The following is a 27,781-nucleotide window of genomic DNA, read 5'->3' on the forward strand; positions in this document are numbered from 1 at the left end:
TTGCCACATATACATGTATCTTCTTAAAATCTGCCCATTGATCCTGAAATCATGAAGTTTGTGTCTCAGCAATCTGGACAACAATAGTATTCATTCATTAATGGAAAGTAGGATTGTGTAAGTGTGTTTTGGTGTGTGTATGTGTGTGTGTGTGTGTGTGTGTGTGTGTGTGTGTGTGTGTGTGTGTGTGTGTGTGTGTGTGTGTGTTTTATCTCCTATGGGAAGGGGTTGTCAGGTGTGTAGTTTAAGCTAGCGTCCAAGAACATGGCCAGGGTGCCCAGGGTGGTGATGATGACGAACAACCACAGGAAGAGGCGGTCCACCACCAGAGCGATGAACTGCCAGTCTTCTGTCATCTGGAATCAAAGCACACACACACACACACACACACACACACACACACACACACACACACACACAGTGTACACAGAAGCAGTCAGTGTGAGCCCTGAGTCAGCGGTGAACTGTATGTAAGCAGTGACACATGGACATTGTGGGGCATGTTTGGAACACGCTGTGCTGCACACACACTGAATAACAAGCTGTCTCTCTGATCGAGTGTGTGTCTTTGTCGTGAGCGTTCCTCACCGTGTCGTCCGTGTCTTGCCTCTTCAGCTGATCGGCCATGTATGTCACGGCGGCGATGGCGGACTTCAGGTTGGGAGGGAGGATCAGACAGAAGCTGTCAGTGTCCGGGAGCCGCTGGAGCTGCACTGTGCTCTCACATCTCCAAGACAGAGAGGCAGAGGCAGATGATTTTTAACCAGGAAATCACTTTTTTAAATCATTTTGAAACTCTTGGAAACCAACATTTGAGCAGGTTGATATTCTCTAGGGTTAAAGTTCGGTTTCCAATGTATTGTCCACAATATGTTAAATTAAATTCCAGAATATATGAGTGTGATTGTGTCATATAGTAGTCACATTATTAGGTACTTGGGCAGGTCAAACCACGGCCACCTGCTGTAAAAGAACATTTGACATTTTGGAAAACACTCACTTTGTTTCTAACTTTTTCCAGTTTTTGTGCTAAACAAAATAGATCGACTAAAGAGTTTCTTAAGCGTTCCTATCAAACACTAGTTTATGTACACTCTACAGTGACTGGTGTGTCACAACCCGGCTCTTAAGGCCTGACAAAAACAATGTAAACGTACGGTACAGTTTTTATTTTATTACAAACAATTAGAAACATAAGAACCATTTACAGAGAGAGTGAGGTGTGTTTGTCAGTAAATCAGTGTGTCTGCTGTTGTGTGTGTGTGTGTGGGGTAGTTAATACTATGCTAACATAAGTTAACTACAACAAAACATGGTGCAACAAGAAGCTGTGATGATGGTGCGAGGCTGGGAGTGAATGAAAAAGTGAGAGAGATGACTGTCAGATCTCAAACCGCCTACACCAGGGAGACTATCCAGGTCTGTCCAGGTGTGTCAGAACAACGCCCACCTGCCACCTGCGAGGACATTTAACACAGACAGAAGGGCCCAACTCAATAGCAGGCCCATCTGTCAAGAGGGTTGCACACGTGACAAATGAAAACCCTAAATGATCTCTACATTGAGGGCCTCTGGTAGACATATTTTTGGCCCCCAATCTCCACACCACACCTCAGGACTTCCAGGACTGTGTCCATGCTTCGTGGTATCCCATTGTCAATTCACCAAGTGCTCTGATATGGACTTTACAACACCAAATGATACAAGTTCTGCCAGTGTTCTGACCGCAGACTTTCCTGCAAGACCTCCCCAGTGTTAATGCAAACTACTCGAAATGAGGAACTTTGCCCAACCCCGACAAAATCTAAAGAAATGTTTGTATTTATGTATTTAAAAAAAACTACAGGTGGGGCTGCTGAGGCAGGCCAAACAGCTACTATGCATCACCTGTCAATAAATTCTACCCGCCCCTAATTACGCAAATGTATGCACAACTTTAAGTCTTCATTAATGAATGTAATTATAATGTTGTACCTGTCCAGAACAAAACTGTAGTTTGAACCAGGCAGTGAACATGTTTATTTCTGTTGTATGAAAAAAGAAACAGAAAAGAGACATTTTAACTTTGGGCTTAATGGAGATTTATCGGCTTTAGTAGCCAGCCTCTAGTGGACACTTGAAGAACTGCAGTTTTTTGCACTTCAGCTTCAGCTTTGGCTTCATTTTTCAAACACAGAACATTATTTTCATATCTCAGGATATCTCTTCTCACAAGCGTCATGCTGACCTTTACCTGGGGTAAAGGACTTCACTATTTTCCCCCTGAGCTCAGATTTATGTTTTGGTGTGTCATAAGTCACTAGCGCAGCATGATTCACCTCTGCTGAAACAAACCACCGCTGACATTAGCTATCTGCTGTAGGACATTCATTAGAGAGGAAGATGTCAGTGTTGTCGCTTCATAACAAACACTTTGTCCTTGTGTGTCTCCTCTAACCACTGACAAGCACAACTTCATGTCAGCGGCCCGACAGCCACACACACTCCTCACACGGACAGGGGTGACATTGACACACTGCTGGGTCAACATTTATGTGATGCCGTGACCTCTGACCTCTTCATTCTTCCCCTCAGACAGCTGTTCCATGAAGCAAAACATATGAGCGGAGTCTTATTAACAGCGTTCCTGGAGTGCTTTCATGCCTGTGTGAATAACTCGGCAACAGCTCACTCAAAAATATATTGTTCTGGAAGTCGGGCTGAGGGGAGATCTTTGTTTTTTTTGTTCTTTAAAAAAAATTGGAAAATATTTAAATTAAAGAACTTTAACAAAAAAAGGAATAAAATATGAAGCTGTACTCACAAATGTTGAAAAATGTTAGGAAAGCTGTCCCCTGAAAATCTTCCTGAGGCTCATGTCCTTCACAGAGCGTCAAAGTCAGATACTAAAAGTGACAATTTATGCCGATGCTACGTGAAATTGGACGTCCTATGAGTATCAACAAATGGATTAAAAGGCACAAAAAGCCCCAAAATAAATCTAAAAAAACAAAAAAAAATGATGTCACAATCATACACCACAGATGAAGCAACAGGAGCAATTCAGGGTTAAAGATCATGTTTACTATTTGCTACAGGTTCCACATCAACCCTTCACTTCTCGCCTCTTGTTTAGTATTAAAATGTGGAACAGAGAATCCAGGTCACACTGAAACTAAACTTAGCTTCTAAACTATTACCCTCAAGAACATATGGACACATAGATACCCCCATTAGCTGCTACGCTATGCTATCTGCTGTCACATGATTTTGGCAGCTCTGAGTTTGAATACTATGTATCGCTGACAGCCGTTTACATTACAGCCTCAGTGATCACCTCACTACAGTAACAGATGATGTACAACCTGTCAGCATGGATAATATTAAGATGAACATCAGCCACTCTCAGTGGTGATTCTAGAGTCTGTTGGGGCCCCAGATAAAAAATTCAAAACAATCATTCATTCCCTTTATATCACAAATAATCTGACACCAGAAAAATACATAAAATAAATATGACTATTTTAATTTCCTAAATTCACATTTTTAAAAACCTTAATTTCCTTCAGTGACTTTCACTGACAAACTTCAGTTTTCAGAGCAATAATGCATGTGACAATTAGCAGCACAACAAGACTGAGGACTGTCAGATGGGGCTCCCTTAGGGAGGTTTCCTACTGTCATTGCAAACTTTGCACATTTAGAGCTAATGCTGGTTTAAAGTTTTTCAGCCCTCAAGGGCCCCCTTCTGACCAGGGGCCCCAAGCGGTCCCCTACCTTGCCTGTTGGCAACTTCTGATACGAGTTTGAGTGACTGCTGGAAGGGAGGGTTATGTATGGGTTGGTTTATGAATGGTAGCTTTTTGGTTAAATGGGAGGTTACCAATCAGACTTTATGTTTTTGCACATGTTACTCAGCTCTCTCCCTCTCTGTTCCTTCCTGCTCCTCTGATTGGATGATAATGGGCGTTTACTCTTCTGAGTGCGAAACCATCCAGATTTCCCCATGACCTCTACTGACCAATCGTCTCGCTGCTGTTACATTTTGAATCTGTTCTTCTCTCTGTCGTCATGAAGAAATTAAAACAAAGATCTTGCAGCCATAACTCTTCCATTATTTGGCACTCAACCAGTGAAGTCAACTCTTGAATTCAATCCAATAAAAGCTGTTGTTTCTATGCCACAGAACTATTAATGCTGTTCAGTTTTAAAGGGGAAAATTAGAACCACGTACATTCTGACACAGGACCGTTTCTGATAATCAGAGTACCTTGTAATGCATCATCTTTGACGTAGAGATTATTTGGCTCGACATCAATGAGTAACCTTCTGAAGGTGCCACGGAGCAGCTGTCAGACTGGCACTTCAGCTCCTGTCTGGAGACCGTGTGTGCAGTGGATGCAGGGTGTACATTGCATATGATGTGTTTTAATAAAGTGCAGAACCTCCGGCAGTCGGTGTCGGAGCAAGACGAGTTATCAGAGTCACAGGGAGGCAGCGTGACAAGACATGGCCTCCCGGACAATAAAGCAAACGAGCTGAGAGTCCCTGTGGTAGAGGTTGCGTGTGTGTGTGTGTGTGTGTGTGTGTGTGTGTGTGTGTGTGTGTGTGTGTGTGTGTGTGTGTGTGTGTGTGTGCGTGCGTGCGTTCGTGTGGTCACAGCTCAGAGCAAAACTATGTGGTGCTCTACATGCTGCGTGCCATTCACATTCCACGGCTTGCATTCATTACAACAGAAACATGGAGCCTTCTCACTGTGACACAAACACGACCTGACTCAACAACATGTATTGTACTGTTGCTATATCTCTACATGTGGATACATCTCTGTTGACTGATTGATTCATAATCGACGTAGTTCTCACTCTATGTAGTCACACTGAGTGTTGATATGAAACTGTTAGTTTGAAATAAACACAAGACCCTAATGAAAGGAGAAGTGTTCAGTGAAGACACCCCAAGCTCCAGTCGTGCCCCTATATCCTACTGAGAAGTTACACAACCTACCCTATACCGCCATTAGAAGCCCAACGCACACAAACCAGCGATGCCCCCCCCTCAACAGAGCCAGGCTCCGGGAAATCCAAGCTCCAGGTAGCCCTAGCACATGGCCCCTCTTGGCCCCCACAAGGACATCACCAGGGAAAAAAGTGGTAAAAGGTAAATGGCCTTGAGCTTGTATGGCGCCTTTCAAGTCTTCTGTTGTTCCTCTCTGTGTTTTAGCATCTCTGCAATGGCTCCCTGAGTGTTTTACAACTGATTTAAAAAATTTTGTGATTACTCTTTCATTTTACTACTATATGAACCAACTCGCTCATTGAGATCCTCAGGCAGAGGTCTCCTGGTAGTTCCAAATTCAAAACTAAAAACTAAAGGGGATAGAGCGCGTTCGCCGTGAGGGCTCCAAGACTATGGAACGACCTGCCTGAGGAGATCAGGTCAGCCGTATCAGTCATCTCTTTTAAGTCCCTTCTGAAGACACACTTTTACCGGTGAGCCTTTCCTGATTTTAGTTGAATTTAAATTGTTACTTGAATTTAAATCCTTTAAAAGAATTGCATGTCTTTTACATTTGTTTTAAACAGATTTTTTTAAAGTGGTTATTTCTTAATCTTGCCTTGTTTATTATTCTTTGACCTGCCTGTTTTTACATTTCTTCCTGCTCTCCTTGTAAAGAACTTGTAACTTGTTTTTGAAAAGTGCTCTATAAATAAAGATTATTATTATTATTATGCTGACAACTCAAAGCTCTTTTACACCGCAGGTCACACCTACACATTCACACCTACACATTAACACACTGATGGCAGAGGCTGCTATGTAAAGAAAAGTAATCGCCTTTCTGTCATTTTAAAGACGATACAAATCATATAGTCTATAAAAGTGATCAGTTTAATAGTTTACAAATTGATAAAAACTCCCCAAAGCTAAAGTGATGCCTCACATTTAAAAAGCTGAAACCACTCCAAGTTCTGACCTTACTTCCATCAAAATAACCTACATGATTACTCACCTTTTAATCATTTAGTGCTTAATTGTCTTTTATCATTGAATATTTGAATTCAACAGATCATCAAACACGCAGGACAGTCTGATCAATGTGTTGTTGGATACAGCAGCTGTCTTCTGACTAACCATGGGACAGAATCACCAGATAGATACAGGGTTGGATGACACACACACACACACACACACACACACTTCATGATGGTGCCTGATAGTGTGTCCACCATCTCTCCCACATCAAAACACCACACAATCCTCCCCTGCCCCGATCACTCAGCACTGGGCTTCCCTTCCACTCATCTGCCCACTGTCCATCGTGTACCCCTCCCCTCCTCCTCCTCTCAGTGGGATTACTCCCTGATTCCCAACCTAAACAGAGGCTTAGTGTGTGGCGACTGTGGACGGGGGTGCAGGGTTTAGCTGGGGCTGAATTTGATGCCTTTGGAACGGGATGAGAGCTGCCCAGCACCAGGCTTGTTCAGGGAACTGTGGAGCTGTTTATGATGCCAGGGGCTGGGTGGCAAGGCTGGAAGCCTACTGGCAGATTAGACAGCATGGTTGGAGAGACAGTACAAGTTTGAAGCCAGATTTTAGATTTAAATAAATATGTTGATAATCTCTCTTATTGAAAGATTTACAGTATGGTGACTCAGCCTGTGGGCAGCTCATTGAAACTTTGAGATTTACTGATCTACATTGTAAAAAACGGATGTCCAAGTAAGTTCAAGAAGGAAACAAGGTAGTTCTGAGCCGATTAGAACTTGAAAAAACAAAGGCCACAGAAACTTGAATTACAGATTATAACAAATCAAATGTTCTATCTATATGTTCAATGTAACAAATATTCAAATCCTGCTTGACTCAGATGTGATTCCTTAAAAGAACAAAACAGAATGGAACTGTGCCAAAGATAGATTAAACAATGCCATATCCTGCATAATATGATTTTACAGTATGGCAAGGGGTTTCCTGCAATGTCTTTCCAAAATGTTTATGGCAATACAACTTATTGTTACAATGGATCACTCATTAGGCGTACCAGGCCCAATGAGTGAGCAGGCATTATTATGTGTTCTCTTCACTACAAAGGTTTTTTTTCACAGCTGAAGTGTGATAGGTTCTGCCATTGTATAGTCTACCTTGACCACTAATAGGCAGCTAAATTGTTTCTTTCTTGGTGTTAACATATCATGTATATAGTGTATAAATATAGAGTGCTCCATATTTTACTCGAGCCTTAATTTCTCCATTTTTTAACTTTTCATTTTGTACCATATTACCCTAATACAGTACAGTACGTTTCCTTAGAGTACATTTTAAGAGACTGTATTAAATATGGTGTTAAATGTATGAGGCTGAAGGAATCCTACATACTGCAGGTGTTTTGACAGATTCTCTCAGCTGCTGTGCTCACGCTCACTGTGTACTTTACTATAATAACTATTCTGGCTACAAAGAAGATTCATGGCTCTGCTGGCTTTTATGAACATTACTAGAAATGGCTTTCTGCCTGTGTAAGGATAAAGAATGTCAGGTGAAGCTCATCTTAGCACCAGAGGGAGGCTGAACCAGGAGGACTCTGATTGGTGTAATACTGCTGCTCTGTGGTATTTAACACTCCTGATGGGTAGGGACCCATTTTGGCAGTTTATTCTCTTTTATAATTAAAACCAACAGATCATTTAGAGTCCAGTCTAATAGTTTTAACCTATAAACCCAATAACTGTATCAAGTGTTCTACCATGCTTTAATACATTGATCTGTTCATAACAATCGTGTGCTTATTGGGGCTGCAGTAGCTCAGTCTGTAGGGACTTGGGTCGCAGGTTCAAGTCCTGTCAGCTGTAGCGGTGCCAGCTCACTTCCTGAGCACTACCCAGGTGCCCTTGAGCAAAGTTTGGTAAACATTCCCATGGTAACAGAGGGCTGCACCAATCAGAGACGTTGCTGTGACACTACAGGATTGTGGGTAGTGTGGTTCTTTTACATACATTCTTTAAAAGATTATGCAAATGATTTCATTTCTTATTTTGTTCACATTTCCATTAATGACCACTTGGGACCATACAGTAAGTTACCAGGGAAACACTTCACTGACTGAACAAATTGCCACTTCATAGCTTTTATAATCTCATTTTTCTCTTAGATTTCAAGCTCATGGAGTGGGTTCCTCTGGTGGATTCCTCTTACCTGCCTCTCCAGGGTAAGACCAGATCGGGGTTGAGCTTGCGAAAGAAGTACTCTCCACCAGGCTGCCTGCTGTTGTAGCTCGGGACGGGCTTCTCCTCACTCGACTCCTCCTCCTCTGAGAGAGGCTCCTCTGGGTTCGGCCTCATCATGCCGATGTACTTGGGCAGGAAGTGAATGAACACCTGTGAATGTGAGGTAAAGAAATCGGTTAATTAAAGGGTATTGGAGTAGCCTAGATGGATGCAGAGTAAATATGTTAATATGTGCCTCACCCTTCGAACCCAGTGTGGCATGATGTGTGTGCTGGACGTCCGGTGGTGCAGATTGAGGACGACTACACTTAAGATCACAGAGAATGTGACTAGGATCATGGTGAACATGACGTAGTTGACGATAATTGGGATGCCGAGGGAGGTTTCAGGGACCTTGTCAGCCAGCAGGAGCATGAAGACAGTCAGAGCGATGAGGACAGAAATGGAGAGAGTCATCTTCTCTCCTGCAGAAAACAGGAACAGTTAGTAAATGATGTCAGTGAAGCAGCAAAATGTTACTCTGCTTGTTTCTGTTTCACAACTTATTACATTTTACAATGTCATGTGGATCAACGTGCAATCGATCGAATAACTAAACTTTAAAAACCTCTGGAAATCTTCCCCAAAAAGAAAAAAACAACATCACTAACATTTGAATTGCCAATATAATACAAATCTTTACTAGGTGTAATATGTAGAAGTGTTACACCAAAAATCGAAATTAATTAAAAAATGCACTTAACCTATGATTATGATTATTATTATTATTAATAGATTTTTTGGGGGGTTTTTCTGCCTTTAATGGAGAGATAGGACAGTGGATAGAAATGGAAATCAGGGAGAGAGAGAGAGTGGTGAATGACATGCAGGAAAGGAGCCACAGGCTGGATTTGAACCTGGGCCGCCTGCTTTGAGGACTACAGCCTCCATACATGGGACGCGCGCACTAACCACTGCACCACCAGCGCCCATTTAACTGATTTTGTTGTTGCGTACTTACATTACCTCTAATATTTCCAACAGTTATCAAAGCCAGAGAAATCCTTCATTTTAAAGGTCTTTTCTGGCGGCCGCCATGACAGACACAACATTTTTATCATGGCCACACCGGCAGTTACATCAAAGACAGCTACACAAGGAAGCGGAAACTGATACTGAAAGCTGCCGTGTGTCAACTTGGAGTTTATTTCCACTGGGGTTGGGGGAGGTGAAGAACAGAGAATCCCTCCCATGATACCCTGCCAGCTTCAACGTCATCTTTTGTTATTAGGTTGAGAGGCCCCCTGGCGTTGGAATTGACCTAATGTGTGTTTAATGGCATTGTTGTTGTCTTTTTTGTTGCTGTTGGTCTGCTCTCTGTTGGACAGGCAGGTATCAAACAACTGCGGTTAGCTCGTGCTAGCGTGCGATAACTTGCAGTAAAGTTATAAGCGGTAAAGTAGACACTACATGTATTAGTGAGGGGCAGTCTTTTATAGCCCAGTTGCATGTAAACAAAGGAATCCTCCATTTAGCCCTGTAGCAGAGACCAGAACAGAATTTATGCTCTTAAAATTCTGCAAGCTCAAACATTTTGTCATCGATTCTGTTATGTTGGAGAACATCAGTCAAGAACAAAGACTGATGAAGTGGATTTCCTGCCAGTGTCACTTTTCTTCAATCTATGATAAATGTCTTCATGGAGTGGTCGAGTATTAAGACTCTTTGTCATGGCTTCAGATACTGTGGCATGCAGACACATCCCTTCCTATATCTCATCTTGATGTGCAGTCACAGTGTCAGAATGTGTCAAATGTGCTGACCTGCTCCGGGAGGCAGGTAGAAGACAAATATAGCCAGCACCATGGTGAGGATGCAGGGCACGATGATGTTGATGATGTAGAACAGAGGCTTCCTCTCTATGATGAGGTAGAAGGTGATGTCCTCATACAGGTCCTCTTTCACGTTCTTTCTGCTGGGTTTGTGACAGATGGCCCATTCTCCGTTTTCTGTTCAAAATAAACAAATGTAGAACTATGAAATGAAAAGAAAATACACAGGCGCATAAAGGTGTAAAACAAGAAGAATATAGGTGCTGCATGAGGTCACTGAAGGCACCAACCGGTGAAGGCGTTCTCATCTATAACAATCTCATGAATCTCGTTGCCGTTTTCATCCAGAAAGTAGTGCAACTCCACCTCTGACGCGTCGTAGGTGTATGAGCGGAAAACCATGCTGCAGTTCTGCCAATCAAAAGGGAAGTATGACACCTGCAGGGAAGGAAATTGCAAATATATATATTTAAATGGTAAATGGACTTGAGCTTGTAGAGCGCTTTTCTTGTCTTCTAACTACTCAAAGCGCTTTTACACTGCAGGTCACACCCACACATTCACACACTGATGGTAGAGGCTGCTATGTAAAGTGTCCATTAGAACTAACCAATCCCATTCATACACATTCATACACCACCGACCAAGCAGCGGGAGCAACTTAAAGTGTCTTGCAAAAGGACACATCGTACATGTGGCTACAAGAGCTGGGAATCGAACCCCCAACCCTCCTGTTGAGAGACGACCGACTATCCTCAGCCCCTATGTGTGTATGTGTGTGTGTGTGTGTGTGTGTGTGTGTGTGTGTGTGTGTGTGTTTGAGGGATACTTCAGTCTATCAGTCGGTTGTCCTTTCAGATATTACCTCTATAGAGCAGGAGCTGCGGTAGATGGCTGGAGGAAGCCAGTTGACTGTCCCATCATTGTACACCAAGACGTTGACGTAAAGAGCCACGTCGAACTGACCGTCATTACTGTTGGGAGAAAATATGAAGACACATTTTGAAGCCTCAGAGATTTTAGCATACAATTACATTTCATTTATCTCACTTTAAAGTGACTATTTAAAGCAGTAGCAAAGCAAGACAGATGACCCCCTCCATGTTTAAGTAGAATTCCTGATGCTCTCTTTCAGTCCATCATACATGGCTATGCGTCAAGTTAACATAAAATGGCTAGTACTACATTTACAGTAACCAATGTCAGAACATTGATCACAGAATGCTAGCTAGCTGGTCCAACCTTGTTGTTCCTGTTTGGCATGGGGGGGGAGGAACATTAAACTGACAGTAGAGTGATAAGTAATCATTAAGAATCCAATCAAAACAACTTCTATTTCTAAAAACATATTATCCATAAATCAATGGTAATCATTTGACAAAGGCCCCAGTGGCCCATGTTTACACCCAAGTGCTCAGTGTGGACATTATGGATAACAACAAGTCACTGGAAGTGTGCAGGGACAATAAACAGGACTGGGCCAAGAACCCAGAGGCTGTCTACGCCTCTAATTCCTGAGGAGGCTGAGGTCCTTTAAAAGCAGCCGGTTGATGCTGAGGATGTTCTAAGAGTCCTATCCTGTTTGATGTGGTGTGCTGATGCAAACAAACTCAACAAACTTATTCTCAAGGCCAGTGATGCTGTGGGAAGTGGAGCTGGACTCTCTGATGGTGATGTCAAAAGAAGAGGATGCTGATCAAATTATGTGGTCCCACCCACTCCATGACGTGCTGGCAAACTACTGGAGCACATTCAGCGCTCGACTCGTTCCCCCACGATGCACCACAGGACCCTACAGGACGCCATTCCTACCTGTGGACATCAGACTGTACAACTCCTCCCTCTGAGGGTCAAACATTCAGTCTGGGCTTGTGGACTTTTTTCACGTTTATTTACTATTTAATTCCAACTGTGTACCTTAAAATCTTAGCTGATCCACAGAACATTATTCTGATTCTGCAGCAGGTGGCATGGACTTCAGCTGGTGACTCACTTGTTTATGAGGTAGATGTCAGGACGCCACACCTTGTTGGGAGGAATCCTCAACACAGTGATGTCATCATATTCGTCTGGGTTCCACGCCAACCTATAGTCTGTCCATGCCTGTGAGGGAAGGGGAAATTATAGGTGGTAAGAGAGTGATTACTAAGCACAGTGAACAGTGCCCTGATAGCTCTGCTGTCTACATCCTGGTTTCTCCTGTCTCTGATAATAATCATCGAGCTCACACACAGCTGTCACAAACACTGAGGCCGTCCTGATTTCTAATTAGTGAAGGCGATGGATAGAAATGAGAGAGCGAGGGAGAGAATAAGAGAGACAAAGCAAGAAATAATCTGCCGTTATAGAAAGTGACAAGTCCATTTCAGGGGCAAAGCAGAGAGAGAGAGAGAGAGAGGGAGAGAGACAGACATACAGAGAGAGAGAGAGAGACGGGAGTCAGAGCAGCAGAGCGAGGCTGGGTGATGAAGATGAATATGGTTTCATGTGTGTACCAGATTCATGAACACGTTGGTTGTCATCTCTTCATTCTTCTCGTTCTGTAGCGGGAAAGAGAGTCACACAGAGAGGAGAGGTACATATATTAGTGATCACATCATAATCATTTTTTGTTACCTTGTTTGGTATGACAGTGCTGTTACTTCAATCCTGCTCTTAGCAAATACAGTGGGTTTTTTACTTTTGCAGCCAGCCTCAAGTGGACACTTGAGGAACTGCAGTTTTGGCCCTAGTCTTAATTTTTCCACATTGGAGGGTTGCCACTTCTATCAACTGTGACAGCAAATTTTAATTATTGTATTAACTTGATACATGTCAAGGAAGAATGTCAATGAAGTTTAACAGAATTATTCTGGCTATATTAAAGTGAAGCTAAGCAGAGTTTAGTTCAGTGTGTTTGTGTATGTGCAAGCAGAGCCCCTGCTTTGTCACAAAGGAGAACCTGTAGCTATGTCAAGTGCAGACAAATTCTTTTTAAATATGTAATATATTTTGCCTGTATATTAGTCTGTATATTGTGTTTCGAGGAGTATTGGGAGTGTTGATTAGTGTTGTTAGTATTCACTGAGTTCAAGCCAAGTTGTAAGTAAACTAGCAATACAAGTTGTGAATCCTATCTCAGTTAAATACTTTTGTAGATTATTGTAAAAAAGAAAAAAGGTGAGTCAACTTTCTCTTTCCACAAAAGGTATTAAAAGAAAAGTATGTATTTGTGTAGTTTTCTTGTGATTTCTTCTATAATTTTTTGGGACAATTTATAATACAACCAAATATGTAAATAATGCATATGTAAGCATGCATTGTCATGTTTATCCATTTGGCCGCCATCCTTCATGTTTGTATTTACCAAGCTGACAAGCTGCGAGAGAGTCATCCCAACTCGAACCATCACCTTCTCCTCCCAGTATTTAGCTGGTCTTACTTTCATGTTGTAGTTTTTAAAGAGCTTCTGATGGAGCCTCCGCTCTGTTTCTGAGGCCCCTGGATGAAAAGATAGAAAAAGGAAAACGATGAGGGAAATGATACTGAATGGACCAAGAACTTCATCTGGGAATACAAAAAGTCAAGAGAAGCTGAGGAAAAAGAAAGAAATAGAAAGAGAAAATACTGAATGAAGGAAAGTTGGATTTTTCATCCAATCAAAGTAGTCAGAGAAAGAGTGACTACTGGCCCGAGCATGAAAATAACTAAATGCTGGAAACTGGCTCAACCCTCATGGAAAATATAACATCACACTTGTGAAATTTAGAAGAAAGAGGATTTCCACATATGTTGTCAAAAAGTTCCAAAAACAAATATAAAGTTGTGTTGAGAGTTGAAGCTGTTTTAACTGTCTTAAAAGAAGTCATAATTTAACACAAGTTTGCTTTGCACAAATGTGTCAAATGTATTAAAGGCAGCAAATTGGAATTAGTAGAATCTAGTGGAAGATGCGGATTTCAGACAACTTCAACTTCAAGCATACTGTAGCAAAGCAAACAAAAGGCCTTCTCAAGAGCCAGTATCTCTTTTTCTATTGAAGGTTCATGCAGGAAGACGGGGCTGCAATGTTTAACTGTATAAGACATGGACATAGTTCCAGTGACGTTTCCCATTGGTTTCTAAAGGGGGGTTCTGAAGCCAAACAATGTCAGTCGCCATACATGTATTTGAAATGCTATCTCCACCTTACGCCCAATCAATCTACAAACATGCAAAGAGGTGGAGTTGAGGCAGGCCTTAAGCTTCCTTGCCCCCCAAAAAGGGCATTTTAACATGGTGTCGAATGGCTTCCTGGGCTTTTGGAGCCAGCCTCAAGTGGACATTCAAGGAACTGCAATTTCTTCCTCGAGCATTGGCTTCATTTTTAATTTTTTCAATACCGGAGTATGCTTATTGGCTGCAACATGTTGGACCCCATGTAAGAACTAACTTCCTTTGATGTTGAAAAGAACTCATTTTAAGGTAACTAAATTACATTTTCAAATTTGTATTTGTTTATGATATTCAAAAGTGTAGTTTAACTAATGTATAATCAATGTCTTCCAATAGCTGTGGAAAGGGATCCCCTATAGTCTTGCTATAAGGTTCAGTGGGGTGACCGAAGCTGGCCCAGAAAACCAGAACATAGTTGTTTTCCTTGGATAAATGAGCCAGGCCTACAGTGGTTAGGGGTTACATTTTGTACAGGGGTGGCCATTGCTAAACATATACAGTGTATACTCTTTGTGGAGGTCCTCTCTTTCTAATTCAGATTCCAAATGCAAAAAGCATAAATGCTATTATTGTCCCCAAAATAATCCATGATATGAAATTTAAGTTTTTTTAATAGTTAGTAGTACTTTGCACTTTCATCTCCAAACACTGCTTTGATACTTACAGATGATGGACTGACTTTCATTCCAAATATGTGGCAAAACAACATGTGGAAACGACATAGAAGGACAGACGGGACATGCAAAAGAAGAAGGGCAGGTGCTGTACGATGGGTAGCAAAGGTGACTGAGCTAATGTAATTGATATGCAGCAGGGGGATGGGATCAAAGGGATGTCTAGGATACCAGCTCCATCAGGGACAAAAATAGACTCTGATTAACAAACAATGAGTTGTTAATGTGATTCATTATACGATCCAGAAAAGGATCTTTCTTTTTTTGCTATTCAAGTGAAACACCATACACTTCTTTGTAAGGGCATAGAAAGGACTTCTATTCACAGAGATTCCCTCCTTCTCACTTGCCTTTCCCTTTGGGGAAATTCAGTCATTAAATGGCACTAGCTGTAGGACTTAAGGGACGGGAACAATTCACTACAATCCCTGTGGAGTTCCCCAAACAGTGAAGCTCCTTTTTTTCCTTTTACTCCCATTTTAAGGTCAGAAGGTCAAAGTGAAAGTCCTTCAGCTGAGCTCAGATGAAACCAAGTCATTGCAAGTCGATTCCAATTATGATTTTTATCCCCCAAAAAACGCAGAGGAAGTGGAATCAATAGCAATTTAACTGAACTGACAGCGCAGTGGGATTCAAGAAGCTTGAGCGTTATCTGATTGAACAGTAACTGTTGAACTGAGCGCAGTAATGCATCAATTTCTAAGTCTATTCTTGCATATTGAGGTTGCAAGGGTTCTCCACTAAACAGCCCGGCAGGAAATAGGTACAGGAGTAGTGTTAGGACAGCTAGAGGAATGGCAACACTGCACCACAGGTCAAAAACAAACACAAAGGGCAACTGTTTGTTTTCCAAGCATGACATGTGGTCAATGGTCATAGTCAGTCAAGCGTTTTTGTTTGTTCTTTCTGCCCCTCTCTTCCAATCTATCTCCAGTTGATGTTAATGCCAGTTAACGCAATGTATCTATGAAAATGTTAGCTAACTGATGTCTGGGAAGTTCCAGATATCAAAATTCATGCACATAAAACCCCAATACACACTAAAGATGTCAAAATGATTTATACTTTTTGATAACATAGGATTTAGAAGGTACAATCTATATTTAAAAACAACAGAGTTAAAACATTTTTTATCTATTTTTTAACCCATAAAGAGGGGGCAAAGTCAAAATTGTATTTAGACAGCGAAACAAATTGCAAGCGAACTCCTGCACCCTATCTAAATTGCAAAAATACATTGATGCTCCCAATATTGGGTGAATAGGACTTTTTTGTTGCCATGGTTTCCAAACAGACATATCTTCTTTTTTTTTTTTAATAATTCTAGTATCATGACAAACACACATATTCCAAAAGCGTCTTACCGGTAAAAGTGAAACAAAAGCAGCTGCATACGAAGATAAATGCCTTCATCCTGACATGAAAGTTCATTCTCGTCATTTGTCCAATCGTTGCAGTCATGACATCTTAATATTTACAAGCCAATCCTTGTTCACGGCCTTGTTCTCCGCTGTACAGGAACAGTGATGTTTTAACCTGGAATCTCGATGAATCGTCCCTTAAAAGACACTTTTCTCAGTACGGCATTTACCTGTACACCTTCAGTGGAATTGCGATTACAAGGCACCTCCAGTAGCGCACAGTGTTCAGTTAATGTATCTCCCTCTTGTCCTTTCGTCTCTTTGTGGTCATGGCTCCATTGGTACATGGGTGCTGGGAGTGACGAGTGGGCGGAATGTGTTTGTACTGGGAAGCCTGTGGGGAAGGCACCTGTTGGTGCTCACCAATCCTGAGGTTAGCACTGTGGGGTTGGTCGAAGAGGAAGTGGAGGGGGTAAAGGAATGGCAACGGGCTACGGGTTATGACAATGGAAATATTTTTGGGTGGAGCATGGGGGCGGGGAGGGTGGGGGGAGCGTGGAGTGGGTTTTAAACTTTCTCTGAGGCTGAATTGGTTTTTCATTGATGGAATCTCTTACTCCTTTCACTTGTAAAGCTTTGGTCATCTTGTAATTGACCCGTTCTTTATTTCTTATCTGTTAATTAAACTCCATTAGATCTTTAATGCTTTCAAACGATAGTCCCCCACCCTCCCTTTTAGTTTTTTTTTGCAAATTAATGGTCGAGTGGGAACATTATCCATAAGGTATCCAGGAAACAATACCAAATGGATATAACCACCATATTAAAGATTTAAAGAATTTGATGGGAACATGTTCTGCACCTCATAAAACCCACTTAGAATACAGCATAGACATGTTACAGTTGTATTTAACCCATAAAGTGCCAGTCTCCTTTGTTTTGTCTCCTATTTTTTCTTATTAAGGTTATAGAAGTTAACACAGAGAATAATTGAAGATGAAGAATCAACAAGCTTCACAAATAAGCTGAAACCTCTAAGGTTGAAAAAGGGGGCCAGCATGAAAGTTCAAACAAATCCACTGAATGTTCAAATGTTCAAATTTATATTCCTATTTTGGCCAAATTGTGATATCTGCCTAACTCTACTGTCCTAACTCTGCTGATTCACTGTACATTATTGCCTATATCCTAAGTCTATCAGAATGCTTGTTGCATTCCAAAATCACTATCTGCCGAAGTCATCTGTTAGACTTTGTTCGTTTGTTTTTTCTTCTTTTCTAAAAACCTTAGAATATGACTTAGGCAATTATGCTATGGGGTTAATTAGATGAAATCAACATGTCTACAGCCTGATCAACCATTTTTTGTAAACTTTCCAATCTATGACAAATATAGGGCTGAATTGTATTTATACTTTGGCTTTAATTACAGTATGGCTTAATATTATGCCTGTTAGAGTAGTTGTTGGCTAGGTGTCACCCTTGCTTATTACACTCTTTACACTTGACATCTTTGCTGTATTTTTTTTTTCAATTTCATAAAAAATATCTGACATATGAAGTGGTGTGCAGCATTAATTAGCAGGTATCACCATTTCTGCTTGATAACGTCTACATTAAGGAATTTGTGGTGGCACAGTGTTCCATTTTATTGTGTCATTCATAAGCAACGATATATTTTGGTAATGTCAGAGTTGTCTTGACAAGGAATATTAAGGTGGAAAGAATTTGCAGGTAGTCGACATTAGAAGAAGTTATTCAGCTGAGGAAAAGCTGACTTGATGTGACATCATAAGTCTCCCATAACCATTCGAGCTGAAGAATGTGTGGGAAAGAAAATGTGCTGGAAAAAGTGATGCTTAGTGAAAACTTGCAGCATGAAGTTGCTGAAGCAGAGTTCAGAATTACCAAACTTGTTGGCAGGAGCACTGAGGTGTTGTTAATAGTGATGGAGAGGTCTTGTAGGATTCATGAGCCTCAGTTCAGAAAGAGCACCTCCATCTTGCTGATACTGCGCTTGAAGTGGGATTGAGGCAAGACACGATGTTGTTGCCATAGAGATGATGAAAGAAGTCGTGAGACATAGTCCTGAAGTGTTATGATCGATGAGGTGAAGGCCTCGCAATGAACTCGGTATCCTGCTGTTTCTTGGATCCTTCAAGCTGCCTTTTTTATGAGTTTGATGTCGGGTGTTTCAGGGGTCATAAAGTTATGTTGTCTGTTACACAAGATAACAAAAGTGCTCACCTTGTTCCCATCTCTTACTCCCCGTGAGTACTCTCCATTACCTGTTGTTATCAGAGGTCGCACTATCCTCTCTGTTGGTCAGGGCATCCAAAATACAAACAAGCCATAAATCCGGAAGAGGTTGAGAGTTGAGAAAAGAAGAATGTTACAGACTCCGCCTCCTGCAGGCCACCTCCACCAGTATAACTACATCAGAATGACCTGAGTGTGTTTTTATGGTTGTATTGAACGATGAGTCTTCTCAATGTTATGGTTTCATGGAAGGTAAAAGGTTTGGCTATATAAGCAGTGCAAATAGTATCCTATATAGTATATGTATATATATATATGTGTTTTTTTTGGTACATTGTTATGTTTGTCAAATCTGGCCAGGGACAACAGATGACAATTAGTCTTTTGGCTAACTCTGGCATATTTACCGAAATGTTTATTAAAGGTCCCATATTCTGCTTTTTCTGGTTTTATATGCCCTCTAGTGTGTTTTCCAAGTGTCCTGTGCATGTTTAGGCACATCTATGCGTGCTGAGCAACTGACCAATAATGACAGAGCGGATCGGCAGACCAATCAGAGCAGACTTGGCCCACGTGGGGTCTAACAGTGTGGGCTCAACAGAGCGTAGCTGACGGACTCAGAGCGTAGAGGGAGCAAGGAGGAGCACTACATGAAAACAGACACTTTTTTAGAACTTTAGCTATTGTGAACGTACAAAAGTAGGTACATAGATTAAATATATGAACCCCAAAAAGGGCAGAATATGGGCTCTTTAACATGCAATGTCCCTGTAAAATAAATAAATAAATAAAAATATCCTGCAGCCAGGTCTATAATACTTAAGTATCATTGACACAATGAGCTGTTGGGAATGAGTGCAGTATTAGCTAACTCTGCATAAATGCAGTAGTGTCTTTATTCACAGAACTATCAGGGAAGCCCATGCAATCCTGTCTGTAAGCAGTTACAGTGTGTGTGTGTGCGTGTGTGTGTATGTGTGTGTGTATGTAGGATTATTAGGGATTATTAATAGCAGAGAGGGCAGGTGACGGAGCAAAGGGTCGCAACTCTCCCGACAACATACTGACAACAGATGCAGCCTTTGATATCCTCCTGTCAGATCTTTATTTAAAAAACACAAACAAAATGAAAGCACAAGATTAGGAGGTGACGGTGTGTGTTTGAGTCATGTGACAGAATCTGAAAGCATGTGTGGAGATTGCCGGAGCAGCATTTCCATGCTCCCAGGGCTCTAAGCTGCCAGGGTCGTATGTTCCCCTACTTAATATCCTCTTAATGAGATGGGTCAAGGAGACTTTTTCAGAAGGAGAGGCAGTTTTCAGCACAGCTTTGAGTAAATGTCCCTTGGTTGTATATAATCTCTACTGATGTTCTACTTCTTAAAACCTACGCCTTCAAAATGTGGGCAAGAGGGGTGTCTTGGCATTGATATCTCCACGTTGGCAGAACCATAATGGTCTCACAAAATAGTCAGGAACAGCCTTGGCCTCTTACCACAGCTTTACTTGATAAAGGCGTGTGATGTATAGAAATAAAGTGTCGGCCCCAGAGGAGAATTTGTTAAATGAAAAGTAAGAGTAAATGGACTTGAGCTTGTAAAGTGTTTTTTTTCTGAGTACTCAAAGTGATTTTTACATCACAAGTCACACCTAACCAATTCACTACATTCACACACTGATGGCAAAGTGGAAAGTGTCTTTCCCAACAACACATCGACATGTGACTGCATGAGCTGAGGATTTAATCCTCAACCTTTTAGTTGAGAGACGACCGACTCTACCTTTGAGACACATCTGCCCAAAGTCAATAAAGATCTGTAAATGTGGTGGACACACAAATCCTCTAGAGGAAGTTGTATGAAGAGCTATACAGACTGCTGGTATAGTAGTAAGTGGCTAAGGATGAGTCATACAAACACAGGACCAGAGTTCGAGTCACATGTGAGATGGGAAGTCAACACTGACTTATTTTCATTTTTTTTACTGGTGACATATGTTACTTAACTGACCTAGTTCTCAACTGATTTTCTTAGTAGTTTTTCCTCATCTTCATAACATTACATGTGCAATGAAACATAAACAAAGTGATGTATGCAACATTACGTGCACACAAAGTATGCAATGAAACACATTCAATGAAACATGTGCAATGAAACATATGCAATGTATACCGCTTAATCTGCACAACAAAATATGCAAGTTAACTTATGCAATGTAACATATACAACGTGTTGTATACAACATAACGCGCACGTAAAATATGAATTGTAACATATTCAAGGTGGTGAATGCAACGTAACTTATGGACATAAGGTACACAATGCAACCTATGAAATGTGACCTATGTAATTTAACATGTGCAACCTAACATATTATGCAACACAATGTGGTGTCTGTAAAGTGTACATTTCATAACTTGTTAAAACCGAACATACTCAACATAACTTCTATCATGCGGATTCTGCACGTAACATTCAGTTCTTATTTAGATTAAAATAATAATGTATGTGGAGATTTTGTTTTGTTTTCCCCTACCCTACTGCACTTGAAATGCACTCTCAAAAGGTTGAGCTCTTTTCAAGTTTATTGGTGAAATCAGGTTGGTTTGACAGACTTTTGTCACTCAAATTGCATGTGAATCAACCAGACACCTTGAGTTTTTCTTAAATGAATACACAAATGAACCCCTCATTAATCTTTTTAAATGATGGTTAACATATGACCCTGGACACATAGGACCCTGGGAACATTAGGATGACCCCGATGTCTCCTACATAATGGGAATTCCACAGGCTATTGGTGCAGCTGGTGAAATGAGTTGGCATTCTACTCCGCAGTCCAATATAAGAATATTCTCATGCTAAAATATAGGGCTGAAAATACAAAGAGGATTACTATGGTAGCAGAAATATCCATGAAGCATGTGCCACGCTCCAGCACATTCTATCGCAGGGAAATGAAAGGCATGCAGCGTTGCTTGTTATAGCATCTGGCTTCTCTTGGTGTTTATGTGTGAACACCACATTGGAATATCAAACCCTGGACCTATAAGTCATAGGGCCTGATTTACTAAAGGTTTGCGTGTCTTAAAATGTGTGCAAACTTGATACCACCAGCAAAAAAAGTGTTATCTGATCTACTAACGGCGTGCAGTGAGGATTGCGTCTTTCATATGAGCAAAACAACACGCATTGTCCATTTAGTACGTTTGACTTAATGAATATGCAATATGGGGCGTTTCTGCCCTAACGTGCAAAATACTGGGAGGAGAAAATGCAAACAAGTTAAGTTAGTACACGCATTATGATCTACCAAACCTGGCAAAAATTACGGTGATTGTGACGGTGTCTGAATTTAACACCTTTGAAAGGAACGTGCTAATCCAGGAGACCAGTGTTACACACAACAGGCTGCTGTTATTGAAGTTAGGAGGAGACATAGGCACAATAAAAGAAGACATAAAGATCGTGTTATTCCCCACAAGTGTTTACATGTTTCAAATGACAGAAAAATAAATGGCATGCATTTATTTTTTTATTTGATTCAGTATTCTAATCGTTAAGGAAGAGAAACACCATGATTAAACTACAGGCTATTGTTGCCATAGCCTACAGCCAAACAAAACTGAACATCCACAGCCTCTGAATTCTATAGAATTTCAACATTGACATTTATGTCTTCCTATTTCCCTCTTTTCACCAACATTATATTTTAAACTGGGGATTTCCTTTTTCTCGGGTCGCACGTCTCTCCCCCAGCTCGCCCCCTCTGGTGCGCTCCTCTCCATAGTGCGCTCGTCAACTCCCTCTAAAGCTGCTGCTACTCTGTAGGACGCTTGGACTGGGGGACCTCACCACTGTTTGAACCCCCGTCTTCGATACCTTTTTCCAGAACATTTATGTCCAATCAGACACAGCGCTGGCCAGCTATCTGGTGCGTAACAACGGCCCGCGTGTAGAGCACCACAGAGGACACAGTGCGCACCTCCTGCACAATGTTTGACACTTCATTCTTAAGATTAAGGGAAGAACAGAGAGGCCTTGTTTAATGCCGATGTTTTCTTATAACCAAAATTTTCTTTGTAATATTGAGATTTATCTCCTATAACTTGAAAGTATTGTGCGTTTATTTGCCTCTCCCACTAATACCTATTTTGCGCTTGCAGTCATCCTGCTTTCTGTCCAAGCTCTCTGTGATGTAAACCAGTAGAACATGCAACAGCCTAACTTAAATAGTTCTGCCTCCACAAGGTTTGCACCTGGTGTCATTCACGCAAATTTTCTTAGTAGATCACCCGCAAAACGCCCACCAACCAAACGTGCAAACTTTTGGAGTGAACATGCAATTTAGTAATCTTTAATTGGGAGCTGAGTAAATCTGGCCCATAGTACACTAAAAACCACAACAAAAGCTGAGTTTTATGTCTCAATACACACACTATACAATACAGGAACATTGGCTTGGTTGACTAATTCCATGCATTAATCAATTCTGACACACATTGTCTAATTTTGGCTCCTAAAGTATCTTCATCAAGAAATCTGTCCAACTTTGTCTTGTCAGCCTGAAGACGTATTCATGTAATTAAACCATGAACACTGAGGCTTCAAAGTTATTCGATACTGTTGCTCATTCAGCTGAGAAACCTCAAGATGTTCATTCATTTGCATTCTCTTGCAAATTAAAGTTGAACGGAGAAGACACTGCAGAGGCATCTTGACAGCTGCACACAATTTTAGAGACCTCAGCTGGTCAAAAAGAGGCAATGTTCTAAGGGTAGGTACATGGTCCAACTCGGACCCTTACATTTATTAAATCAAAGTCTTTGCCTTTCATATAACCAAGAAGTAAAGTGTTGGATTACCTTATTCTTCAGAATATAAGACCGGGTTTATTTTCCTGAATTACACCTGAAAAAAGTGGGATTGTCTTATTTCTTTAAATACCAAAATATGTCTATAAAAGTAGAAGTGCCACTTATATGTAACCAAGGGCATCATGATGGAGGCCAGCTATCACTCAGCTGTAGCACCAGGGGGCGACACGGGGACTGGCCATAAAGAAGTGGCCTAAAAGTAGGTCACGTTATCGAACTGAGTCAGAGTTGTGATTAGAGACCGACGATTAATCGTCAAGCCGATAATATCAGCCGATATTAGCATATTAGCATTTTATCACAGATACGCGCTGATATTACTGGATTTTCTGCAAATTTACATCTACCTATTTCATGGATCTAAGAAAGATATCGGCCGATATATTGGTATCGGATTTCTTATCTTTCCAATATCGATATCGGCCCCAAAAAACCTCATATCGGTCGGGCCCTAGTTGTGATGCTAATTTTAAGATAATGATTATCAATGCAGCATTTTTAGGGTTTAAGAGCTCTATCTAAGATTGACAAACTACTGGACACTCAGCACCCCGCCTGGCAGACACATCCGTTGTATATATGACTCTCCTTGAATGCGTGGAAAACGGCCCAACTGCACTTTGAGTTAAACTTTAAAAACAGGAGTTGTGTTTTGTGTTTCTGACCCAGAGAACCAGTTTAATACATGTATTTATTTATTTCCCATCTCATTTGAAATGTGTGTAGAAAACCAGACAACCAGACACTGCTTCAGGTGGATTTGAAGGGGTCAGTGGGTGTGTGGTTGAAGCTGGCACTGGCAAAGATGGCCAAGGTGCCCACAGTGGTGAAGACGACAAAGATCCAGAGGAACATTCGGTCCACCACCATGGCAACGTACTGCCATTCCTCCCTCAGCTGGACCGGGATGAATGGATGACGAAGTAAACATAACAAGAGAGGAAGAAGGGGAGGTTTGAAAGTGATGTAAGGAAGGAGTAACGAGAGGATGGGAGAAGACAGACAAGAGGGAAAAAAAGAGGAAATAGCAGAGATCAGAAACCAAATAATCACCCGGAATAAGTCAGGAATAAAAAAGGTCTTTAAAAAAATAAACAGGAGTAAGAGAGAAAAGATGGAAGAGCATCATAAAAGTAAACTCACAGCTTCATAGTCCTTCTCAGCCTGCAGAGCCTCAGCGATATACGTGATGGCTTCTATGGCTGACTTGAGCTCGTCAGGCAGCGTGAGGTAGCTGCTGGGGCCGTCGATGAACTTCCTCAGATCTGTACACATGCCCTCTGGATGATACCTGCAGGGCAACACACAGAAACACACATTACTCTCACGGAAATGTCTCTGCAAGCAAACACAGTGTTTGAAATAACAAAAAAAAGATCTCAGGATTGATGCAGGGAAAATTAAAGAGATAAGAGTTATTCATAATAAGGGGCATGGCTTATCAAACTGGTGCGTTTGTTGTAGCTGTTTTTTAGGAAGCTTACGGCCTGCTTTATCTCAAGCTCTTTGACTGCTACAAGGTTGACCCAAAGTAGGATTGAGACAGCATTTCCAATATGGCAAACGCCATTGATTGTCTTCAAAAGTCACAAATGGGTGACGTCACTGAGGCTTTGTCCATGCACCATATATAATTCAATGGTTTAGCAGTTTCCTTAACTCTAGACTAGTCGAATAGTCTACATTTTAATTTGGTTAAACAACAGGGAAATTAGTCGCCAGGAAAGTCCCTAGTAGAAATATAATAAAACATCTCTGCCCAGACTGATTTAAAGATGTACAATAATCAAGGCTTCATAAGGGATGTTGCACACCTTCCTCACACTTTCCTGTTATTCAGAAATAAATAAAGACAAGGTCAATGGAACACCCCGGGCTTGTTTTGCCAGTGTGGTATCACCGCTCTGGATCTGCTGACTGGGCTGCACTGGCTATAAAAACCCACAGTGTGCATATTTATGTATATGCTTTTTGCCAAACTGAAATGTATGTGTTAGTGTTGACTTCCTTGCCCTCAATAACCAACTGTGAGCTGCCAAAGTGAGCCAGTATTTGTTGGAGCTTTGGGAAGGTTGCTGTGGTACATTCAGTCTAATTTCACTAATAACTTTCCACATTAAAAGGTCAAACTACACTATACAAAATCAAAACTTACAAAGTCAGATATATTAAATCAAGAGCTTAGGAGATGTATTTGTCTGAAATCTGAAAGAATGTTCTTCAGAACAATATCAGCCAGAATTGAATTATAGGCACACTTATTTATTTATTTATTTATTTATATTTATTTTTGGGCTTTTTGTGCCTTTATTGGAGAGATAGTACAGTGGATACAGTCAGAAATCAGGGAGAGAGAGAGAGAGTGGGGAATGACATGCAGCAAAGGAGCCACAGGCCAGATCCGAACCTGGGCCGCTCGCTTGGAGGACTACAGCTTCCATACATGGGGCACGCGCACTAACCACTGTGCCGCCAGCACCCCTGGCACACTTATTTCTAGCGGTGTAAAGACATACGTAAAATAACAACGTCCAAAATACCTTCAAGGGAAATTAAGTCTTTTGGATTTCAAATGACCAAAGACAAATTTACTAAATTCTGCCACTCTGTACACTTTGCAGAAAAAGCGATTAAACCATCAACAGAATGAAGAATCTCATCTGTTAAAATGGCAAAGCCGATCCTGTGCTAGGACGCTAACTTAAGCAAACAGTAGCCCAAGCAGACCCGAATATTTAACACTTTCTACAGGTACAACTCTCTAAAGTCACATCGTCCATAACTTGATGTATGGCTAAGGTTTACTATCTAATGGTGGCATTGGAAGGGACAGTTTTCGTGACAGGAATTCATACATTTGAGTCTAGTTAAACAAATGGATAATTTTCTTATGAGCGTACTAGAGTACAGAGAATTTATTAAATTATGAATTTAATCTGGCTTTGATTTTTGCCTCTTGGAGGAATTAGGTGTAAGCAGAGGTTTACAAAGCCCTAAAAGTGTAACAACAGCAGAGCTAAGATTTCTGTGTTGGTTACAAAAATAAATGTCTTGCCCCAACTACCAGTCAAAGTGAGACACCTGGGCAGGTGTGTCATAAGGACTTCACATCAGATACATAATGTCACTATAGTTGTCTTTTACAGAAGGCCCGATAGTTGTCTCTTAAAAAAGTAATAAACACAAGGACATGCTATTTCATTAAGTGAAAAAATTACTTTGAATTGAATTTGTTAACTTGTTCAAATTCAATCAAATCGCACCAAATGGTTCCATATTGTAACTGAATTGGATCGTAGTTCTAGAGGATCAAATCACCTTGTGAATGGAGAGATCCACACCACTACTTCTATCCTATAACATTCTACTGACGGTCAAAGTGATGCAGGTAACTTGGTTGTACCTGTTGTGATAAAGTTTTCTTCTTTAACATAATAATTAGCTTGTGTTAGCTGATTCTCCACACTAAAGTACAGCATTACCAACAACTTTTATTTAGCAGAGCATTTCCTCCTGTTCCTTTTTTTGCACCTGGCTTTACTTTCATATGTTTGACGGAACAGTCGGGTTGTGTTGTTTTTGGTGCCCCCTGGTGGACAGCAGTACATCTTTTCTCTCTTCTAATCTTTTCTTGTACATGAATACAAAGTGTTTTCTCACAGAACACCCCCTCCTGCTGTCTGTTTACAGTCAAAAGTATCCCTTATTGTGAATATTTGCCGTGGAAAAAAGTCCACAAAATCCACAGAAGTTGCTTTAACGTAGTATTTTCAGAAGGAACTCTCAGCATTACTCATCAACCTTTTTCTGATCCGTCTCCCGACTGCAATTCTATAAATAATCACACGGAGTGTCCTTGAGCAATGACACATAGATTTCCATTAGCTGCCTCCAGTCGAGCATCAGACACAGAGCTCTAACAATCTTTTTGCCTTTAAGTAGTGATACAGCACGACTGTCTCTGCAGGACATCACATGCTCACAACTGACATTGTCGCTGAAATTAAAGGTTGATTTTTTATTCTGTACATTCAAACATGTGGTTGTTTGCTTTGCACTACAGACAGTAGCAGCTGAAATGATGCCTCTTCTGCAGGAAAGTCTAAAACACTGTGCACACCTGAAATGCCTGAAGTAATCCATCACTGTGTTCTGTTAACACAGAAATACAGAAACTGTGTTAGGTCAACATTAAAGCTCCTTTGTGTTGATTTTAACGCCCCCTGTGGACAAACTGGTACGTCTCATCTCTTGGCTGATCTTGTCCTGTACCTGTGTAGGTATTTCCCTAGAGCTCCTGCAGCCACATGTCTGATGTGTAGTCAGAAGACTAGAAAAGACCTTTACAAGCTCAAGGCCATTTATCATTTATTCATTTCAATCAGTTTCTTTATAAGTGT

The 27,781-nt window shown here is 41.1% G+C and overlaps 2 protein-coding genes across 3 annotated transcripts in view; both read right to left on the minus strand.

Annotated features, from left to right (window-relative positions):
- Positions 1 to 122: 122 nt before the first annotated feature.
- On the minus strand, positions 123 to 16,681 carry chrnb1l (cholinergic receptor, nicotinic, beta 1 (muscle) like). Of its 2 annotated transcripts, XM_020645628.2 has the most exons (12): positions 16,478 to 16,679; positions 16,251 to 16,396; positions 13,365 to 13,498; positions 12,514 to 12,558; positions 12,012 to 12,121; positions 10,884 to 10,992; positions 10,309 to 10,456; positions 10,010 to 10,195; positions 8,448 to 8,671; positions 8,176 to 8,357; positions 589 to 727; positions 123 to 356 (listed from the first exon to the last, which is right to left on the minus strand). In XM_020645628.2, exons 2-12 carry the CDS (start codon positions 16,345 to 16,347, stop codon positions 216 to 218), a joined length of 1,515 nt encoding a protein of 504 aa, XP_020501284.1. In that variant the 5' UTR covers positions 16,348 to 16,396; positions 16,478 to 16,679; the 3' UTR covers positions 123 to 215. The 2 variants fall into 2 exon arrangements, with proteins under 2 accessions (XP_020501284.1, XP_065806959.1); XM_065950887.1 differs by having other exon boundaries at positions 123 to 349; positions 16,251 to 16,681.
- Positions 16,682 to 19,694: 3,013 nt separating this feature from the next.
- Positions 19,695 to 27,781, minus strand: part of chrnb1 (cholinergic receptor, nicotinic, beta 1 (muscle)) — a 29,615-nt gene continuing 21,528 nt past the window's right edge. Inside the window, exons 10-11 of the mRNA XM_020645633.3 lie at positions 24,525 to 24,672; positions 19,695 to 24,278 (exon numbers count right to left, since the gene is read on the minus strand). Of these exons, the coding sequence (XP_020501289.2) occupies positions 24,132 to 24,278; positions 24,525 to 24,672 (295 nt within the window). The 3' untranslated portion in view covers positions 19,695 to 24,131. The remainder of the gene's footprint in view (positions 24,279 to 24,524; positions 24,673 to 27,781) is intronic.

The sequence above is a fragment of the Labrus bergylta genome, chromosome 22, assembly GCF_963930695.1.
Source record: "Labrus bergylta chromosome 22, fLabBer1.1, whole genome shotgun sequence".
NCBI classification, from domain to species: domain Eukaryota; kingdom Metazoa; phylum Chordata; class Actinopteri; order Labriformes; family Labridae; genus Labrus; species Labrus bergylta.

Bases quoted from the DNA above. Each gene is read 5' to 3' on its own strand.
- chrnb1l (XM_020645628.2), bottom strand. From the start codon at position 16,347: ATGACTGCAACGATTGGACAAATGACGAGAATGAACTTTCATGTCAGG. The intron at 13,499-16,250 runs GTAAGACGCTTT...CTTTTCATCCAG, and splicing joins CTTTTGTTTCACTTTTACCG to GGGCCTCAGAAACAGAGCGG. The intron at 10,457-10,883 runs GTAATATCTGAA...CCTTCCCTGCAG, and splicing joins GCAGCTCCTGCTCTATAGAG to GTGTCATACTTCCCTTTTGA.